We start from the raw sequence: 22,734 nt of genomic DNA, 5'->3' as shown, positions 1-22,734 counted from the left end.
GTGGAATACAAACTATTTAATCAAGACATGCAACCAGCGTCAAAATAACATTTATCTTTGAATTGTACGACTTGTAATCATCATCATCATCTGCTATTGTTTTTGTCATAAGTCTCTTTATAAGCTGTGCTGTATCCCTGGCAGTAACCATGGAGATGAAATCCATATATGGCTCTCATACCATCTGCTATGACCCAGAGCACGTGTTTGGCAGAGCCCTTTGGAAGCAGTATGGTGCCATTCATCTCCCTCCAGATCACTGCATTCAGGAAGACAAACAGGAACAGAAGTGTAACCATTCAGAAGTGTATAACAGCAAGGGATTAGAAATCATTACACATAAACACAAATCATGTGGTGCATTTACTGTGGCATTCAGGCCCAGTTTCAAATGCCACCAGTTATACAGACGAGACAATCGTGATTAAACGAGTTTTCTTTTCATATGATTATTAAGGACAAGATTAATTTCTTTGAAGCGTTTATTTGTCTATAAAAGTGTTCTTTTCTGCAAGTCGTCGCTCGTCTGGACTTTTGGATGAGAGCTAACTGATCCACCCGAGAAGTAGTTCATTTAAATTCCGAAATAATTAAATATAAAAGAATAGGTGGAGTTAAATTCGAATGGACAGGAATGTCCAATCAGAAGCCAATATGTTCCTACGTCACACGTCAAACGCGCCAATGACGACGCTGCATTCGGTCAACAACGATGTTGAACTCTGTTTGAATTTTTCACTCCAGTAACTGAAGAAAAACACAAGAGATCAATCGCGGAGTAACCGTGAGGGGTTCTTTCTTTATTTCTGGTAAGATATTATATAATTTTTGTAGAATGCAGTATTTCATTGTTAAGAATGAGATGTCAAAAGTCTCTGTCGTTATAAAGTAATTTTGATGTCTTAAAACCATCCGCGTGATGATTTCTATTATTCAGTAATGTGTCATACTAGTCGCCTCGTGTTTGTTTATATATGAAACATTTTTTGCGTAACTTTACCTGCCATTAAAACATATATGATTTAAACATTTAATTTATTATTTATTAGATTGTTCTATAAAAATATATCGCTTACTAAACATAAAACCCACCTCAGATCATAACTAACTACTTATATAGATTAAATAAACTAAATATTTAATTGTTTAAAGAAACTATAGGTTTAAGCTAATTTTTATTACTTAAACTTCATAAGGTCTCACAGCTGTGTCCATAAAATATTAGTGAAATCAGGTAATATCAAACTCTGTTTTCATCCTGAAGGTCCTCTTTCTATATTTCACTTGATATGAGTCTAAAAAAATACACACGTCCTGATGAGATCTGTAGTTTTTCTGGTTTTAAGTTATTGTTACAATACTAGATGTATGTACATGTAAGCACTTGTGACATGTAAACTCTGTCACATAAATAAATCTATAATAATCTCTCATTTTAAGTAGGTCCTAGCAAGCAAACTAAATAGCTACAGCATGTGTGAAATGTATATGATTATTTTGTGAACTATAATTTGTCAACATCATAAGATTTTCTGTCAGACTGGAGACCATGCATTAGATGAAGCTGAACATCAGTTCGAAACCATCCTCAAGTCTTCATTTAACTGAAATAATTTGTAGATTTGACAATGGTTATAATAAATGTGAGACACATTTTTGTATCTTACAGTTAAATTATGTACAGTTGAGCTCAAAAGTGTACATACCCCTTGCAGAATCTGCAAAATGTTAATTATTTTAACAAAAATAAGAGGGATAATGCAAAATGTGTGTTCTTTTTTATTTAGTACTGTCCTGAATAAGATGTTTTAACTAAAATATGTTTACATATAGTCAAAAAATAGCTGAATTTATAAAAATGACCCGTTCAAAAATGTACATACCCTTGATTCTCAATACTATGTGTGGTTACCTGGATGATCCACGACTGTTTTTATGTTTTGTGATGGTTGTTCATGAGTCTCTTGTTTGTTCTGAGCAGTTAAACTGAGCTCTGTTCTTCAGAAAAATCCTCCAGGTCCTGCAGATTCTTCAGTTTTCCAGCATCTTCTGCATATTTGAACCCTTTCCAGCAGTGACTGTGTGATTTTGAGATCCATCTTTTCACACTGAGGATGACTGAGGGATTCAAACACAACTATTAAAAAGGGTTCAAACATTCACTGATGCTCCAGAAGGAAACACGATGCATTAAGAACCGGGGGGTGAAAACCTTTTGAATTTAAAGATCAAGATAAATTTTACTTAATTTGTATTCCGGGAAACATGTGATTATCTTCTGTAGCTTCCAAAGGGCAGTAGTAAATGAAGAAATTAGATATTTAAACAAAATAAGACAAATTTGGACATCTTCATTTTGTTCAAAAGTTTTCACCCCCTGGTTCTTAATGCATCGTATTTCCTTCTGGAGCATCAGTGAATGTTTGAACCTTTTTAATAGTTGTGTTTGAGTCCCTCAGTTGCCCTCAGTGTGAAAAGATGGATCTCAAAATCACACAGTCACTGCTGGAAAGGGTTCAAATATGCAAAAGATGCTGGAAAACTGAAGAATTTGCAGGACATGGAGGATTTTTTTGAAGAACTGTTGGTCAATTTAACTGTTCAGGACAAACAAGAGACTCATGAAGAACCATCACAAAACATAAAAACAGTCGTGGATTATCCAGGTAACCACACACAGTATTAAGAATCAAGGGTATGTAAATTTTTGAACGGGTCATTTTTATAAATTCAGCTATTTTTTTGACTATATGTAAACATCTTCTATGCAAAATATCTTATTCAGGACAGTACTAAATAAAAAAGAACACATTTTGCATTATCCCTCTTTTATTTTGTTAAAATAATTACCCCTTGCAGAATCTGCAAATTGTTATGTAAACTTTTGAGCACAACTGTATACTATTGTATATAATCAATTGTGCCAATATGTAGCCTGTTTTATCTCAAGGTTAGGTTATACATACAGTATATGATTCTATAATATTTTATCTGCTATCTTGCATTGTTCAGAGCATGCCAGCGTGTCTTTAAGGAGCAACACAGCGTCTTCAGTAAGTATGAGCTGGGCTGTAGAAGAGTGGAAGGATGGCCTTCCTGCAAAGGCCTTACAAAAGATCCAAGAGATTGAAGGGCAGCTTGACAAGTTAAAGAAGGAAAGGCAACAGAAACAGTTTCAGATGGATTCCCTTGAAGCTACTTTACAGAAACAGAGGCAAAAGGTCAGTTACCTGAGAAACATTGGAGTGGATTTCCTCAGGTATAGCTTCTTGATAAATGTTAAATATCTACATTTTTAAGTATTGTATTTCCCTACAGATGGACAGTGAGAAAAGTGAAGCGTCTGCCCTTAAGAGGGAGAACCAGTCTTTGGTAGAGTCTTGTGAAAATCTGGAAAAGACTAAACAGAAACTTACACATGACATCCAAACAAAGGAGCAACAGGTGAATTATCTGGAGGGTCAACTAAACTTGTGCAAGAAGCAGATTGATAGACTAGAGCAAGAGGTCAAAAAGTAAGTGGACTGTGTTTAATACTTTGTTGTGACAAGGTTGTCGATATAATATTTTTTAAAAATTCGATAACCAACTTTTATTTATAAAATGTGTAATAACATTGTGTCAAAACATATTTTAAACTAGCCAAATAAGGCTTAATTTTATGTTTTTTATTCAGGTATAAGCATGAATTGGAACGATCCCAAACTTCACATTCTTCAGAAATCCAGCAGTTTAGTACACCACAGAAAACGTTTGCAACCCCTGCAACACCAAATCATTGGCAACAAGGTAAGATATGAATTACAGAAAATAAAAATGCTATTCAGAATGAATGCAACATAATTTAACATTGTAATATTGCATCCTCAGACTCAAAAATAAGTGAACTACAGGAAAAATACAATCGAGAGGTTGAGGAGCGGAAGCGGTTGGAAGCTGAAATCAAAGTCATGCATGTGAAAGTAAGTAAAATAAATTTTTGGTGAAGAGCCTTGTAGCTAGGTGTTATATTAAAGGGTTATTTCATGTCGTCCCAAACCCATAAAACTTTTGTTTATCTTCGGAACACAAATGAAGATGAAATCTGTGAGATTTCTCTCCCTCCATTGACAGTCTGCGCAACTACCTCTTTGATGCTTCAAAAAGTTCATAAAGTGATCGTAAAACTAAAACACGATCGCTTTATATGATGAACAGATTTAATTTAGACTTTTATTCACATATAAACATTCATCAACTCACACATCAGTTCTGGTAAACGGAAGCTCAAGCATGTTTGCTTGACGTGCGAAAACCAATGAGGTTCATTCTCATGTGTTACGCAGAACGTTTGAGCTTCCGCAAGAACCAATAAGGTTCGTTCTCACGCATCAAGCAGGTTCGGTTGAGCCTCTGTTTATGTTCACTGATCAATGTTTATCTATGAATAAAACCATAAATTTAATCTGTTCATCAACAATCGAGTGTCTTCAGAAAATGTGGACTAAACCGCTCAATTCATATGGATTAGTTTTACAATCTCTTTATGAACTTTTTGAAGCGTCAAAGTGGTAGTTATGTAGACTATCAGTGGAGGGGCAGAATTCAGAATTATGTTCCAAAGACGAACAAAAGTCTTACTGTTTTGGAACGTCATGAAGTTGAGTAAATGACAGAATTTACTTCAATTTTTAAACGTAATAATGCATCTCTTTTTTGTAACACCTGAAGCTTCTGAACCAGTCTGCAGTGAGCCATAAAGACATTGCAAGACAGCAGACAGGGTCCTCAATTTTCCCTTGGCAGCAAGACCAAACACACAGTCATCAGTCTCAGACTGTGATGGAGACACCATCTAGGAGAAGAAACGGACCCTCTGGGATGTCATGGTCTTTTGATGACACACCAATAAAGCCCCACCAGCAGTTCACATCAGGCACTCAGAGTGACACAGCTGGATCACAGCAGATGGAACAGCTTAAGAATATAAATCAAGGTTGGTCTGACCTTACAGATGGATTAATTTTTTTATTACATAATTGAGAATATGCTTTTGAATACAGCACTACAAGTGATAATCTTCATATGCCTTGAGGTCACACATTTGTTGCTTCTTTCTTTTTTTTGTGCTTTCTTCTATTGCTCAGATCTGAGATCAAGGGTCTCTGAATTAGAGCTCCGTCTTCAGGCTCAAGAGAAAGATATGAAGAATCAGATTAATAAATTCAGTGAAATTCAAAGTCAACTCGAAATGGCCAGGAAAGATCTGGCAGAGAAGGACAAACTCCTGAGCAAGTCCAGAGATGAACTCACAAAGGCTACAGGCCAGTATGAGCAGTCGGTTTCTAAGGTAAAGTAGGTCCGTGTAATGCATTTACACTACATATTATATAGGTATATATAATAAGTTATCTTGTCCTTGCCTCCTTAGTGTTCATCAGTTGAGATGAAGCTGAAGCAGGTAACAGAGGAGATGAACTGTCAGAGACATAATGCTGAAAGCGTGCATAGATCTCTGGAGCAGAAAATAAAAGACCTGGAGAGAGAGAGTCAAAAGGTCTTGTCTCCTTACTTACTTAAATATGATTTAAGATTTGTTTTATATTTCTGCATATTGGATCTGGAGCTGAAACTGACAAATGTTTGTCTTCTCACTCATTTCAGGAACTTGCACAACTTCAAAGCTCCCATCAAGCTCTTGATCAGCAATTCAACCAGGTGAAAAATAAAATGAGTATGGAGATCCAGCAAGCCAAAAAAGACTACAATGTTTTGCAGTCAGATATGGATAAGGTAATTTGAAAATTCAACTGAATATTGTTTTATGAATGTTATTAATAACACATTTCTGTTAAGTATATTTTCTTTCTTTGTTTTGTATTACTTTATACACATTTTGGCCATTAATTAACAAGTTAATCACAACAGAATGCCATTGGTTTCAAAGGTAACTGCTCTAAAGAATCGACTGGAGAAAGATTTGGAAGAGCTAAAACAGAAACTTCTCAGGTCTGAGCAGACATTACAGGCGAGTCAAGTGAAGGAGGCAGAGTTGAAGAAGAAATTTGATGTAAGTTCTTTGTGTATCTGTTAAAGATAAGGTATTAGTTGGCTTGCTTTCATTAATAATAATAGATTTTACTTTATGGAGTATGCAGACTAAAGTTTATAAGCATGTAATTGTCTTGTTTCTGCTTATCTTAGGAGATGCAGAGAGAGAAGAACACTCTCAGTTGTCAGTTAGAACAAGGAATGAAGAGGGTCAAACAACTAGAAGAGGAAAAACAAAGTATTGAGCAAAACCTTGCCAAAAGCCGCACAATGGTGGATGATTTAAAAAGTATGTTTTAAAAGTGTAATAAATCTCACTGGTAAATTTTCAATATTACATTATAACATTTAAAACATTTTCAAAAAAAAAATACCTCTAATAATTTTTACTTGTTACTTTCAGATAAGACACAAACCCAGAGTGAAGAACTGACTGAGCTTCTTAAAAAAATGGACCGCCAAATTGCATCATCATCTGAAGAATTGGAAAATGTCAAGAAAATTCTGGGTGAAACAGAAGCAAAGAATATGAAGACTCAGGCTGAGTTGCAAAAACTAGTTCATGAAGTTGAACTCAAAGCTAATAAGATTTGTGCTGTGGAGAAAGAAAATGAAGACCTTAAAATGACCTCAAACTCCTGTCAAAAAGAAGTTGCTGAGATGAAGAAAGAGTATGAGGTTCTTATGGAGTGGAAAAATGAAAAGGAACAGTTGATTAACAACACTGAATCGAACCATCAGGAAATGCAGAATAAAATTGCAAATCTGGAGAAAGACAAGGCTGACCTCAGTGATGCTCATGACGGCTTTCAGAAAAGGATGCAAGATTTAGAAAATGAAAAGATTTGCCTATCTGGTCAGATTGATTCACTCAAAGGGGAACTGCTTATAAAATGTGTGGAGCTGGAGGAAAAGGGTAGAGTGTATGAGGAGCTTCAACAACAGCTTAGTGAGACACATCAAAAACATAATAAGGAGATGGACAATTTGAAGCGACAAATCACTCTAATGCAGGAGCAGGTGAGCGAGCTTGAAACTAAACTGCATCAAGAAACAAGTAAGGTTGAAGGAATGGAGCAGGCCCATGGTCAACTCCTTGCAGAATATGAAAGTGCTTGCGACTTGGTTAAATCAAAGGACTCCATTATTGAACTGAACAGAACTGAGATTGAGCATCTTCACGAATCCTTTGCCTTGCGAGAGCAGGAGCTAGAGAAATTCAAAGAAGAGAAAGACATGTTGGCTAAAGAATGCGAAGACCGCCTTGCACAAAAAAATCAGTTGGAACAAGAAAAACTGAATGTGGAAACATCCCTGCAGGAGGTTCTTGAGAATACTGCCCTCTTGGAATCAGACCTAAAGTCTCAAAAAGATTTAAATGCAGATATTCAAGAAAAGCTTGACGATCTTTCTAAAGTCAAAGAAGATCTAGTAGAGAAAGTGTCTTTGGTAGAGAAGAGGGAAAAAGATCTTATTCATGAAGTTGAATCTCTGCTACAAAAGAATAAGTCTTTCTGTTCTCTTAAAGAGCAGTTTAATTGTCTTGTTTCTGAGGCAGAAGAAACCAGAAGTTCCTTAGAAAAAATAAAGGAACTACAAGTTCAGACTGTCACTGAGTTGGAAAATCAGAAGACAAAAGCTGAGAATCTTGCAAAAGATATAGAAGAAGAAAGAAGGAAAGCATCAAGCTTAGAGCAGGATAACGCACAACTTAAAGTAAAACAACAAGAGATTGAAAATAAAGCAAACGATCTATCTGAGAAGTATGAAAACCTTCAAAAACTCCACGATGTTGTTTGCCAAGAGAAAGAAAATCACATTAAACAGGTTTCCATAATGACAGAAGCACTTGCTGAAAAAGATGTCATGGCAGAAAAGATTGCTTTAATACAAAGTGAGCTTGAGGCCTCAAATCATTTGTCTGCCACACTAAAGAATTCCCTAGAAAGTCTTCAGAAAAGGTTTGACACTTCTGTAGAGCTGAATTTAAGTCTGGAAAAAAAATTACTAGACAGATCTGAAGAAAAAGCTTTATTAGAGACAAGTATCAAGGAGCTCACTGAGAGACATAACAAGGAATCTGAAGTTTATGTCTCTGAAATGGAAACTCGTTTGAAAAAACAAAAGAGTTTAGAGGAGTGCATCAGTGTCCTTGAGGCAGAACTACAGAGCAAATGTTTGGAGGCCAGAAATGCTTCAGAAAACCTAGAGGAGGTTGCTGTCGAAAAGGTAAAGCTGAAGCAAGATCTTGACTTATCAAAGTACCAACTCAAGGAGGTTACTGATTCCTATCAGAAAGTTGCAAAGGAACTTGAAGACTTGAAACAAAATGCATTTCCGCATGAGCAGGAGATAGAAAGTCTCAGAGCTGCTTTGGTTGTTCTGAAAAGCCAAGAAAATGCAAAATCCTGTGAGATTGAATCTTTGAAAAACAAACTTCAGGAGGCTCAATCTGAGCAAGCTAAAGCATTAGAGACATTGAATGAAAAAAATATGAACATGAGCAAAATCAAAGTACAGCTTGAAATGTTGCAGATGGATCTTGAAGATAATGAAACCTGCATTAATTCCTTTGATGCACAAGTAGAAGAGCTGCAAGGCAACATCAGTGTTCTTGAAGCAAAGTTAGGTGAGAGTGAGGCCCAGAGGACCACCCTACAAGCAGAGCTTGAGTCCGTCAAAGACGACTATACAAAGAGTGTACTTGAAGTGTCACAACTATCTGCATGTTTGGAGGAAACACAAAAGGAACAACAGTCTAGTTCTGCATTAGTCACAGAGTTGGAGTCTCTCCGTGTAACTAATGAAAAACTTAAAGTTTCCCTAGAGCAAGAGAACTGCAAGCGGGCAAACCTTGAAGCAATGCACAACCATCTTATGGAACAAAAACTAAAGTTGGAATCTGATATCAAGGAATTAAAAGCAGATGCTCAGAATTCTCAGGAGCAAATGGAAAAAATAAAGCAGGCACATGATTGTCTGCTATTTCAGATTGCAGAACAGCAAACTCGCATAGAACAGCTTCAGTCTGAGAAGAATATTGCTTCGAACTCTGATGCAGACACAATTAATAAAGAGCAAATCGCATATGAGAATGACCAAGATATTTGCGAAATGGCATTTGCCAACACATCTATTTTGCCCTTTGAAGAAGACACTTCTGTTCTGAATATTTCATCACATGGAGAGCAGCTTAATTCACAAGAAGAGGCCCAAACATCCTTGTCATCAGATGAGGATATCAAACAATTAACACTGAAAGAGCTAATGCAAAATCAATCCAAGGAGCTTGAGGAGTTATCTCATGTTCTTAAGGAGACTGTCAGAACCATGGAGGAGCAAACTGGGGTTAAAATAGAGCAACTCAAATTACAGCATTCTAAAGAGCTTCAGAGCATGGAGGAGCAAATGCTCAATATCAAAAATGAGTTGGAGGCCAAACTCAGAGAAGAAAAACAACACACACAGATCTTGTCCTCACAACTGGAGACAACCATGCAGCAACTGCAGGAATTGGACCTTGCATCATCATCCTCCTTACTGGCTACTGAAACCTCGCAGGTAACCTTTTTATCTCACAATGTAATTTCAGATTTTATGAATTTTATCAGTTAAATTGCTGACTCAAATGTGAATTTCACTTGTGAAATAAATTAATTATGACTGGCTTTGATCTGCACATTTTTACAATTGCATTAGTGAACTGAAAACTTCCTTTTGTGTGATGTTACAATCATCCCATCAGTATGAAAAAAAACCTAGAAAATGACAGAGTTCCCCTTTAAATCGTTGCATTTTGAAAATGTACCTCTGTAAAATAGGTTTACAGCACTGCTGATATCAAAAAGCTATTTGATGTCATTTCTCTTCATTTGTATTTATAACATTTTTTTATCTTGATCAGGAAATGGAAAAAATGACACCTGAAGCACAGGAAAACATAATGCATCATCCTGAACAGTCAGACTCTACTCCAGATATTAGACGGGAAAGTGAAAAATCACATGTGGAACTCGAATCGCTTAAGGAAACTCTAAAGACGCGAGAAGAGGAGATTCAACATTTGCAATCCCAGTTTGAAGTCTTGGAATCTGAAATGGCAATTAGAAAACATTTGTGCTCAGACTTGGAGGGCAAAGTCCGTGAAATGGAAATAGAAAAGACAAACAGCACAGGCAAATTGATGTCTATCACTCAAGAAAACCAGAAACTGAACAATCACATTGGAGAGTTGAAAATAGAGATTGATTCATTGGAACTACAGCTACAGACCTCCAAATGCCAGCTCTCGGATGTTATAGAGATGATGGAAAGCTTAGAGATGGCAAAAGGTGAGTGGGATGAGAAATTTTTCCAGATTGAGAGCGAACTAAAAAGAGTGCGTTCTGAGAAGGCCAATTTAGAGAAGCACATCCTGTCCATGGAGGCTGACATAGAGGAGATACAAGAACAGAAACAAAGGCAAGCAGCAGAGCTTGAAGCAGCTAGGAGGACAAATTGCAGCCTTGAACAACAACTTAATACAACTATGGCAGAAGGTGGGCGACTTAAAGAAGAGCTTATTTTGTGTGCTGATGAAAGGGAAAGTGAAAATCACTCCTTAATGAAGTGGAAAGAAAAGGCTGAGCTTCTGGAGAAGAGAGAGACCGATACACGAGAACTTATAAAAGAACTAGAAGAGGACATTAGGGCAGGGAAAAGGCAAAACGAAGCTGCATCTAACCAAATTGATGTGCTGAGGAGAGAAAAAGAGCAACTATTTCAACAGTCTCAAAACTTTGAGAATACAGTGGCTCTTTTGTCTGAAGACAATAAAATTTTGTTAAGCGAATTGAACAGTTTAAAGAATGATGAGAATTTTGCTTCAAGAGAGTCTGAAAACATGTCTTCCAAAATCCATTCACTTGAGAATGAGAATGTCAGGCTGTCCCAGTCCCTTGAATCGTCCCTCTTGGAGAAAGGTGAAATAGCCTCCAGGTTGATTTCTACTCAGGAGGAAGTAGCGCAGATGAGACAGGGCATTGAAAAACTGAAGGTACGAATTGAATCTGATGAACGGAAAAAGAACCACATGAGTCAGTTGCTCAAAGCTGCACAGAGGAAGGCAGATGTTCTTCAGGACAACATTGAAAAGCTTGAGAGAGAAAAAGAACTTTCTGAACAGAATCTTGAGGATGCCATTCTTCAAGCAGAGAGTGCCAAAGCTGAGCTTGAGGAAATACAGGTTGAAAAGCAAGAGCTTACCAAGAAAATTGATGAGATGGTCACCGAGCTGAAGGATCTCAAGAGGAGAAGTATAAACTTGAGCAAGAACTTCAGCAAAAGAACAGCCTAATTGAGGAATTGCAGTTGTCCAATCAAGCAGCTTCTGAAAAGCTTAAATCTGCGGAAGAGGCAACAGTGAACCAGCAACAAATGATCACAGACTTCCAATTTAAAGTTGGTGCCATGGAGGAGGAGCTTCAACTCTGTCGAACAGAGGTAAAATCGAAAGAACTGAAAGCACAGGATTTGACCTCTCAGTTGCTGTCTTTGCAATCTGAAAACAAAGAGTTTGCCCAGAGAGTCTTTGAATATGAAAGGTGTCAGGCGGAGCTTTTTTCAACCAACAAGTCAGTCTTGGAAGACTTTGAAAACAGACAGCAGGAGCTTAGCAAAGAAAACGCCCAACTTCAGTCACAAATAGATGAGCTGCGTGTGCTATCTTCAATTCAGGAAGAGCGTGATGAATTGCAAAAGGACAAGGTTGAGTTACAGTCTACTATTGCACAGCTGGAGGAGAAGACTTGTATGCAGTCTTCCAAGATAGAGGTCATGCAGAAAAATGTCACTTCTCTAGAGAGCAATATCCAACAGCTAGAGAGCCAACTTGATTCAATGAAGCTCATGAACTCAGAACTTACAGAAAAGGTATTTTTTCATCACCTTTAGCAGTTTATTTTTTCCACCTCATTTTCATTTCACATCTATTCATTTATTTGCATTCATTTTCAGTTAAATGCACTACATGAGAGCAGTTTGCACCTCCACACGCAACATCAACAAGAACTGTCTGAGGCAAGGGAAAGGCATAATGTATTGGAGATTAATCAAAATCAGTTGACTTGTCAACTGCAGGAGTCTCAAAAACAAATCGAAACGTACAAGGTAAGAATTTCTTCACCATGATTTACACTGGCTTCATTGATGTTCAGTCTCTGCTTACACTACATTTTCATTGCACCTTTCAGCTTGGCTTGGAAGCATTGACAATAGAGAAAGATGGTCTGCAGAAAAATGTATCTGATATTCAAGAAAGTCATGATGTTCAGATGAAGGAAAATAACAGGAGACATGAGGAGAACCTGACAAATGTACAGCAGCAGGTGGGCAGATGTAATATTGCAACAATGTGGTAACATAATGCATAATAACCTTATTTATTTAACCTTATTGTGAAATGTTGAATTCAATTGAAAAAATCACATATATAAAAAAATATATATATAATATTTATTATTGTTTTTATTACTTTATGTTATGTTCTACAGCATGAGATGAAGATTAATGCACTGAAGGAAGAAAAGATGGTGGCTGAAGAAAGGGCTGCACAGTATCTATCTGACCTCAATAGCTTCAAGTCTCAAAATGCAGATGTGGAGTCCGCCTTAAAGGAGTTACAAAATAAATTGGGATATTGTGAAAATGAAAAGGTATTGTTTTGTTGTTGTTGTTTCTGTTCATTTTTCATTATTTTGGACACAACTGTCATTCTATATTTAAGATGTAGTAAAGTAATTAAATTTTAAGTTTATTGGTCTTGATCCCTGTAGGCAGAGTTAGACTCAAAGGTTGTGCGCTTGTCCAAAGAGAAGGACAGTGCTTTAAGTAAGATCAATTTGTGGATGAAGTCATGCAAACAGCTGGAGAGTGAGAAGCAGGCACTTCAGGAAGAACTTCAGCAGCAGGGACAACAGATAGCAGCACTGCAGGCCTCACAGAAACAAGGTATGGACAAAACTCAAGAGAACATGGTAAACTTAACTTGCATTGGACTGTCTCCTTTTTTTCCTTTTTGTCAAGGAATTTCACATCTGCCTTTTTTTTTCATGTTTTTTAAATTAAAAAAAAGCAAAGTATAAGCATTTTTACAGGTAATCTCAGACTTTTGAACACAGTACTTCACCTTAAAGCAAGACAGATAGATAGTCCCTTTTTTTATAAAATAATTTTTACAGCATCTTTCATGTTTAACAGGTGATGGCAGCAGTGACGCCCTGCAGGAAGAACTACAGGAGCTGAAGGAAGCTCTGGAGGAAAAGAGCCGTGAGGCGGACGACAGCATGGACCGATACTGCAGCCTCATGGTCAAAGTTCACAAGTTGGAAGAGACCAACGAAAGCCTCAAGAGCCAGGTCAAGCAGTTGAGCACCCAGACAAAGACACCCAAGAGCAGGCGGTCCCTGAGGTCTGAGAAGAGTGACATGGAGAACAATAAGCCAGTGGAAGACACCAAGAGCATGCCAGCGGGAAAGAGACAAAGAGCAGCGGATGATACCCCCAGCAAAGCACAGGAAGCCCTGCACAGTATCACCAAGAGACTGAAAGCTGCGGCTGCCACACCTAAAGCCACACAAGACGATGAGGATTTCAGACCAGAGGGTTTGCCTGAACTTGTTCAGAAAGGTGAGAGGTTATCACAATTTGCCTTTCGTTGTACTCATGGCACAGCTTTCCACATCAAGGCAACACATCAACATTTATATGTGAGTTGAGCTCAATGGAACTATCACAATCGAAGGAAGAAGTCATTGATTGCTATTTTCATACCTCTGCATCACTTTGTTCTTTACAGGTTTTGCAGATATTCCAATTGGAGAGATGAGCCCATTCATCGTTCGCAGAACTACTGCGCAGCGCTGCAGCCCTCGTCTGGCCGCCCGAACGACTGCGTCTCAGCAGAACTTCATTTCAGCAGAACATCCTGTGCAAATCTCAAAACAGACAGCAGAGGGCAGAAAATCAAACACAGTGAGTAGAACTACCTGTCTATTTCCTGCAACCACAACCAACTACATCTTTCCTTACTTAACGATTAAGAAACTCTATCTTCTCGTATTCATTATAAACTTTTACATTGAATAAGTAAACTATAATGCAAAGTAAACTATAATGCAAAATGATGATGATGATGATGATGATGATGATGATGATGATAATGATGATAGTATTGATTCCATGAACGTTTGTCTAAATCCTTGGTGAAAAATTAACTATATATATATATATATATATATATATATATATATATATATATATATATATATATATATATATACACAGTACAGTCCAAAAGTTTGGAACCACTAAGATTTTTAATGTTTTTAAAAGAAGTTTCGTCTGCTCACCAAGGCTACATTTATTTAATTAAAAATACAGTAAAAACAGTAATATTGTGAAATATTATTACAATTTAAAATAACTGTTTTCTATTTGAATATATTTCACAAAGTAATTTATTCCTGTGATGGCAAAGCTGAATTTTCAGCATCATTACTCCAGTCTTCAGTGTCACATGATCCTTCAGAAATCATTCTAATATGCTGATCTGCTGCTCAAGAAACATTTAATGTGTACAATTGTACAAAATATTTGTGTACAATATTTTTTTTCAGGATTATTTGATGAATAGAAAGTTCAAAAGAACAGTGTTTATCTGAAATCTAATCTTTTGTAACATTATAAATGTCTTTACTGCCACTTTTGATTGATTTAATGCATCCTTGCTGAATAAAAGTATTCATTTCTTTAATTTCTTTTAAAAAAAATAAAAATATAAATTCTTACTGACCCCAAACTTTCGAACGGTAGTGTATAATGCTACAGAAGCTTTGTATTTCAGATAAATGCTGTTCTTTTGAACTTTCTATTCATCAAGGAATCCTGAAAAAAAAAGTACACAACTGTTTTCAACATTGAAAATAATCATAAATGTTTATTGAGCAGCAAATCAGCATATTAGAATGATTTCTGAAGGATCATGTGACACTGAAGACTGGAGTAACGATGCTGAAAATTCAGCTTTGCATCACAGGAATAAATTACTTTGTTAAATATATTTAAATAGTACACAGTTATTTTAAATTGTAATAATATTTCACAATATTACTGTTTTTTTACTGTATTTTTAATTAAATAAATGTAGCCTTGGTGAGCAGACGAAACTTCTTTTAAAAACATTAAAAATCTTAGTGGTTCCAAACTTTTGGACTGTACTGTATATTAATCTTCCAATGGCAATATTGCATTGTCCACTTGTAAATGGTAAGATCTAATAATACTTCTTAAATTATATTTATTAATAGTTTAGAAGGGCCTACAGTTCTACTCTTTATACAATCAGTCAAAGCAGGGTTGCGTTTCACGCAACGTGTCAAAAGCCAGCAAAACGGATACTGGATTGTTGAAAAACTAAGATTTGTTTATCTAGACCAAACTGGGGTACAAAATGCTGAGATTTGCTGTTCATTTAGTTCTACCCCACCTTAAAATAATATTAAAACCGTTCTCGACAATGTACCTTGGTAAAAGTGGGGTTTTAACACATACTAGCATGACGAACAAATATAGACACAGACTGTGCATAGGGATCTATTTAAGACACAAACTCTCTTCAATACAAAAACATACCCTGTTTGAGTTCTTGTTTTTAATATAATTTATATTATATGAGCAAGAATGCAATTTTTCAGCAACAAACAAAAAGGTAATATTAAGTGATATACGTTTTAAACGCAGTATTGTCAATATTGTTTGCTCTATTTTGCAACGAAATAATAGTTCCAACTAATGCCACAGCAGATCTCCAGCACACAGTGATGTTTTGTGAACAAATCTGTGGCTTTGAATGCTTGGGAATCAATGAATCAACTTACACATTTGGAAAAACAAACAATTAGTCTAAGCAGCCAACAGTATTAGCAGTGCAGTAATACCATATTTTAATAGTAGACCAGAATAGTTACAAACCTGAACATTTTATCCTAATTACAAAGAATATAGATATAATATAATCATTTTTAAGAACAAAAATGGGGGAATACAAACCATGTGAGGTTTATTTGCCATTAAAAACTCTCATTGTGTAGCTGAAAACATTGTCATTCCTCAGTCTTTAACCACAGGAGGGCATCATAGACCTTTTAGAAAATGTATCTGCTGTCTGTAGTTAACTCACTATGCCACTCTTAAAGTTACTGACCATGAAAGCATTTCTAGATGAAACTGTGACATTTCAGATTAGATGGGAAGACTTAAGTGCTCTGAGGCATTAAAGCTCTCCTGTCAGCTTTTAACTTCCTCTGTAGCTCTGATCATGTCACCTTACCCCAGGTCACCATTTCCTGGAGATTTTCCCATTTATGCTTCAAGAATTCAAAGGGAGGTGGAGACCACATGCTGCAGAGTTACTCATATGTCCCAGAAATACCCTTCACCACCTTGAATACCTGATTCAGGATATAGTTAAGCTTTTATAAAATCCAAAGTTCTGCATTCCTGCTTCCATGTGTCAATTTAAAGAGATAATCCAGGTTCAGGACAAGTTAAGCTAGATCATTAGCACTTTCGGCAAAATGTTGATTAACAAAAAAATTATTTGTCCCTTTTTTTGATTAAAAAAAGCAAGAATGTGAGGCAATTGCAATATGTAACAGTTAAAATGATCACTGCTTCAATAGTATTGTCACAAGATGTAAACAATATGTATGTTAACACTAGAGAAACTATTACATGAGAAACCATTACATTCTCATGAGAAAGTATTGCATGCTCACATTAAAACTTCTGGTTTATGTATACTATAACTTATTTCCGTTGTGCGTCACTGCCATTTTACTATGAAGAAAACAGTAAATTAATAAAGATTTTAATAAAAATTTGCCTTTCACTGGGGCAGTGTATCTCTAATATCACTGCCTTATGTCCGCTTTAACGCATCTTCTGTGATGGCAAGAAACCGTGACATAAAATGGTCTGATGGTCGATATGGCTGTGTGCATTGTCCTATTTGCCAAGTTCAAGGGTCCATAAAGCCAGGTTCAAGGGTCCAGTGTACCTGTCATGGCTTATAATATCACGGCCTTATGTCCACTTTAACGTCTCCCCTGTGGCATCCTTGAAACCACGTGTGAAATGGGCTGAAAGGCAATATGGCTGTATGCATTGGGCTGATTAAAAAGTGGTCAAATTTTGAATTTAAGAGCAGTCTGTGTAGTACGAGGCTGAATCCAGCTACTTATTTACTTGTCATTTATTGATGCATGAGCCTCCTCTTTTATATAACGCAACACTTTTTCTAAAGTCCTATATGTCTATGGCTCTGCTAGCAATAAACACTGTTAGGATTGAATGAAAAAACTCAGCAGTTCTCCACCACCAGTAAGGATGCGTTAAATTTGAAGTGGTTTAATAAAGGGTGTTTTGATTTTGTGAAATTCGAAATTTTAGCACATTTTACTATACCAATATTTTTAATTGCTGTTAAAGTTTTATGTGGGACAATATAAATATACTGCCCTAATGATATCCAAATGTTTGATCATATTTAACTGTACCAATGTCCTATATGCACACTAGAGCTTAGATCGGGCCCAACAAATCAAGCCCGACCCTACCCGAGCCCGAGCACGTTGTGTCCGAGCCCGGCCCGGCCCGACACGTCCACTGTAATTATGAGCCCGAGCCCGATTTAAACCCGACCATTTTTAATATGTGGGCCGTTATAACCAGGGGCGGCGCCAGATTTTTTTTTTTTTTTTTTACGCAGGTGCTGCTGTGCTAGATCATTTAGGCTACAGGGGGGAGCTGCGCAGTTATATAAATTATATAAATACTATTAATAAATGAGCAAAAATTGGCCACTCAATATTAAATATTAAATTATTTTAATTATCATAATTAAAGTTTTAATTTTATTAAATTGAACAAGCTCAACATTCAGCATTCAATCAAATATTCTTAAAGATTAATTATTATTAATAATGTTACTTCAACATATTGTTATTTCAACATAATATATGTGTGAGCAACAAGCAAGATGTGCATTTGTAAATTCGGTGACAGCGTGTGTTACCAGTTTCAAAAGGTGTGTGACCGCGGCGCGCCGGCGCCTCCATGTCATAATTACATTGTCTGCTATATTGCATTTTATGTATTAAATCGAGGTAATTGGATGATGAAAAATGTATTAAAATTAAGATACAATTTATACTAAACGAAATTCACTTTAAAGAAAATCTTTCTTCAAAACAAAACTTAACAAACTTGAAACTAAATGTGCTTATTTAATGGCTAAAACACGCAGACTCTCTTTTTGTACAAATTGCAGCACATTCATTTAATTCTGAATTTTGCACATGTAAGTTGAAAAGCATTTGTTTGTGCATAGTAAACATATCTGTAACATTTATCAAGTTCATAATTGTGCGTGCATTTATTAATTATTATCTTAATGAATAATACGACAAGGAAGAAGCATGTAAACTGCGTTGTTTGTTTATTAAAACTAGTTTAAAATGTTTCCATACCTCCGATTTTCCTCCAGACTTGCTCAAAGTTAATTCTCCTGTTTTAATTTTTTTCTTTGCTTCTTCAAGCTCCATGTTGTACTTAAGCCTCGTTTACACTGTTCGTATGGCTCCGACAAGGTTTTGTTCCGTCCTCTGAGCAGTGTCAACTCACACCAGAAGCATTTCAGAAGAGAAGCGGCTGGATTCGCGAGACCACTAGATTTGCCTGGCCAATATTGTTTTCGTTAAATTTTTCATGTTTTTAATGGCTAAATGGTTATATTTTGTCCGGTTTGATTGTGTTTATTGCTATGCCATACTTTATTTTGCTGTAGCCATACAGATGAAGTTAACACACTTAAAATTCCAGTTATGGACAACAAAAACAAAGAAATTTCAAGTTTTTCAACTTCGAATCTCTTGTCTTCAGTTTCTGTCATTGTAGTGATGTGAAATATCAGCAGGAGTTTACAGGATTATTTTGACTTTATTTTGTATTTGAGCTGCGCGTCAAAAATAGGCGAGGCGCCTATCTTTAGCGAAGCGGCGCAGTGAGCCCCTTCTGGGACGCTTCTCAAACGCACCGCGGCGCGGCTGGTGTAAACACGAGCATTGACTAGAGTAGCCGCGAATAACCTCCGGTAGCCGCGTCGCAGCCGTAACGTGCCGCACACGCGTGCAGTGTAAACGAGGCTTTAAGCTACTGAATAGTAGCCTACAGCACGCACAGATGCGTCACGCGTGTGCGAGTGGACGAGACGCTGCGCATGACACGTGACGTGATTTATCAAGGGCCCGGCCTGACCCGGCCCGAGGACGGTGGCGGGAAATATCGGCCCGACCCACGGGCCGAGTCCGGGCTCGGGCTCGGGCAGAGAATCTAAGCTCTAATGCACACTAAGTTTAATGGTTCATAAAAAACAATGTACACTGAGCCACCTATTGCACCATCAGCCCATTTTGCGGCACGGTTCCTCTCCCTTCAGAGAGTTACATTTGTTCAAGCAGACTTAAGGCCTTGAAATATAACACTGCCCTCACAAAAGCCAAATTTTGAGCACTTTTAAAGTATCAATATTTTATTTTATGGACCCTTGAACTTGGCAAATAGGACAATGCACACAGTCGTATTGCACCATCAGCCCATTTCATGGCCGTCACAGAGGATGTGTTAAAGCAGACCCAAGGCAGTAATATTAGAGGTACAGTGGCCTAACGAATGCCTAGTTTTGAGCAGATGTATCTTTATTAATTAATGTGCATTCATACTCCTGTTATAGTATACATAACCTGGAAATTGTAATGCACAAGTTTCTCATGAGCATGCAAAAAGTGTCTTGTGTGCACATGAAAGTTTGAATATTTTTTTGCTTTTTCAAAGGTCACTTTAGGGAAGGGGTGTCCAATCCTGCTCCTGGAGGGCCATTGTCTTGCAGAGTTTAGCTCCAACCAGTTAAACACACCCGAACCAGCTAATCAAGGCCTTCTTCGGGCATACTAGAAACTTCCAGGCAGTTGTATTGAAGCAAGTTGGAGCAAAACTCTTCAGGACATTGGCCTTCCAGGACCGAGCTTGGACACTCCTGTTTTAGGGTATCTGTAACATCCTCATGGACTGCTGCAGATTTGCCAGTTCTTGCTGTGAGATGTTACTCACAGGTGAAGAGGGACCCTGGCCATCTTTCTTTTATTTTTCAGAGTCAGTAGAAAGCTCTTAGAATCTGTGGCTGCATCTGAAAACTTAGGCAGCTGACTTGTTGCCTCGCTGCCCTATCAGGCACTGACTTTGCAGGAAGTGTTTGCGTACAAAGGTACCTCACGAAACTAATTTTGGACAGACTTATGAGGCAGCATAATGGTTTAATGATCTACAGTAAAATAGAGTGAGATCTGGTGATAACTAAGCAAATATTTAAGTACTACAATAGTAATTTCTTGCTAAAAATGACATCAAAAGTGGAAAACAATGGTCAAAAACATACATTTACAGACAAATTGACCACCAACTGCAACTTTCAGATGTCATATTTATTTTTTAGCTCAACTGTCACAGAATGGAAAACGTTGAATTGTGGGATATCAAAGGCAGCAAAGGATACATCTATGCTGCCTTCAAAAATCGATCAGATGAAGGCATCTCATAAGACAGGAATTGAAGTTAACTTTGGATTCAGATGTGCCTTAATGCCTCCCTACCTTGGAACGGGTCCTCCGAAGGCAGCATTTTTTTAGTTTTCGGATGCAGCCTCTGTCAGTTATTTTGACTGTGACTTTAATTGTCTTGAGGACTGTTCCAAAGGTGCATGTGCAATGATTGTTTATGGTTCACTGAATAAGCATGAAAAACCTACTTCCCAATAATGATTTTTAAAGCTTATGGATTTTACAAAATTATTTTAAAAATACAGTATCCTGAAAAAGGGATGTTTATATGTACAGTATACACAATTTGATTAATAAATCATGTAATTAATTCCCTCAAAAGATTTTTATAAAATTGACAGCCCTTATTAATAGATAATATGTCAGAAAAACCAACAACTAAACTTTGAATGAAACAGATGCAAGCCGGGATGAGCAAACCATTAGTCAGCTTGCAGCACAGCCAATTTTCAAGGACTTCTCAGCACTGGTTCTTCTCCAGAAAATACATGCTGAGTAAAGGACAAGGGTTAGGAGAGGACAGAAGATTGATTGATTGCAACATCTTATATATATATACATTTTGCACTTGGCACTTCACCCAGAGAGATGTACAGTACGAGTTGTTTTTGAACATTGATATTGCTGCTGGGCATTTTTGACAGACCAGCGTTGCTCTCTTCTGACATTGTGTTCATGTACTTTCAGGTCCAGGCTCCTAAGGCAATCCTGAGCAATATGGCTGTATCATCTCCACTCGCCAACAGTCCACGAGAAAACAGCTGTGAAAACCCTGTGACAGAGCAGAAAATGAGCAGGCGCTCTCGCGGCTTCAAGAAGACCCCTGAGAAACATGAACGGCTCAGCGCCTCTCCAAAACAAAACGACAACTGCCAAGTTCAGTGATTATTAAGATGCCATGCAATTTTCCTGTTTTAAATGCTATATTTTTTTCTGAATGTTTATGCACTGGCTTTTAGCTTTGTAAATAATATTCAAGAGCAGCTATCATATTGATTCTTGTTTTGTACATCTCATATTTTCGTTCTTTTTTTTACTATTTCAAAACACAAAACCACATCAGTTATCATTAACACAGAATAGCGGTATAGTTTTAGTGTATTATATTGACTTGATTTCTTTTATCCTTTTGTATTTTTATAGAAACATTACAACTAATCACTCCATTTTACCGTATGTCATTGCTTTTTTCTGACTGCTTTACTAAACTTTATGCTGCCTAACAAATGTTTGTTTGTGTACTTCTTTATAAGTAGCCTTTTGGCTGTTTACTCGCACACAAGAAATACAGCAGATTTTATCACAATGATAGATTACAGCCTGAAAGCATTAAGCTGTGTAATATGTAGAGATTTATTTGCAGACAGTCTAATACAGATGTCTATTATTAAAGAACCCATAACAAACAGGGATCTAATTGTTAGTCAGTTCAGGTTCTGACTCAATACAGGTCCTCCTAGGGCTCTTAAATCAATACCTTTTTCTCTTAAATTCACTTTGAAGATCTCCACTGAGGTTTGGTTTAGGTCTAATTGAGAGGATTTGGGAAGAAAAAGACAGACTATAATCTAGAGACAGATTATGTGTTGATAATGAACAATGAGTATTTCATCTTGACTAAATTAAAATTTGTTCCCTAAAACACAGCACCCTTCTTATTAGTCAATCCATTTACTTAAATTATTGACACCAAAAGCTGTTTTGATGTTGAGTTTGGCTTAACAATAAAGTAACTGTGGACAATTTGCAGATATGTCTCTTTACCTAAGATAAAATGGTATTTTCTGCATGATATCAGAATTATTTGTATATTATTATAATATTTAATATTTTGAATTGGCTTTTAGATTAAGTTTTAATAATCATTGATGAATAAGGTTTTTAAAAGTGTAAAAAAAACATAATGGAGATATAATTCATTTTGAAGTTTTATTAAGTGTTAACAATGAGATTATGTGGTTTTTATAATCAATTAACACTGCTTTTGTCATTT

The 22,734-nt window shown here is 36.7% G+C and overlaps 1 protein-coding gene across 1 annotated transcript; it reads left to right on the top strand.

The window, feature by feature from the left end:
• The first annotated feature begins 655 nt into the window (after positions 1-655).
• cenpf (centromere protein F) lies at positions 656-21,968 on the top strand. Its single transcript, XM_048191812.1, is given in 21 exon segments — positions 656-809; positions 3,013-3,221; positions 3,319-3,515; positions 3,677-3,789; positions 3,871-3,962; positions 4,711-4,975; positions 5,127-5,329; positions 5,411-5,536; positions 5,644-5,772; positions 5,927-6,049; positions 6,184-6,319; positions 6,434-9,591; positions 9,935-11,312; positions 11,315-11,940; positions 12,025-12,177; positions 12,261-12,395; positions 12,561-12,722; positions 12,843-13,017; positions 13,267-13,695; positions 13,865-14,040; positions 21,429-21,968. Coding segments are annotated over 20 exon segments (8,136 nt in total). The 5' UTR covers positions 656-809; positions 3,013-3,059; the 3' UTR covers positions 21,627-21,968.
• Positions 21,969-22,734: the final 766 nt, after the last annotated feature.

The sequence above is a fragment of the Megalobrama amblycephala genome, linkage group LG5, assembly GCF_018812025.1.
Source record: "Megalobrama amblycephala isolate DHTTF-2021 linkage group LG5, ASM1881202v1, whole genome shotgun sequence".
In the NCBI taxonomy this organism is placed as follows: Eukaryota; Metazoa; Chordata; class Actinopteri; order Cypriniformes; family Xenocyprididae; genus Megalobrama; species Megalobrama amblycephala.
This window is presented reverse-complemented; position numbering and strand designations above follow the sequence as displayed.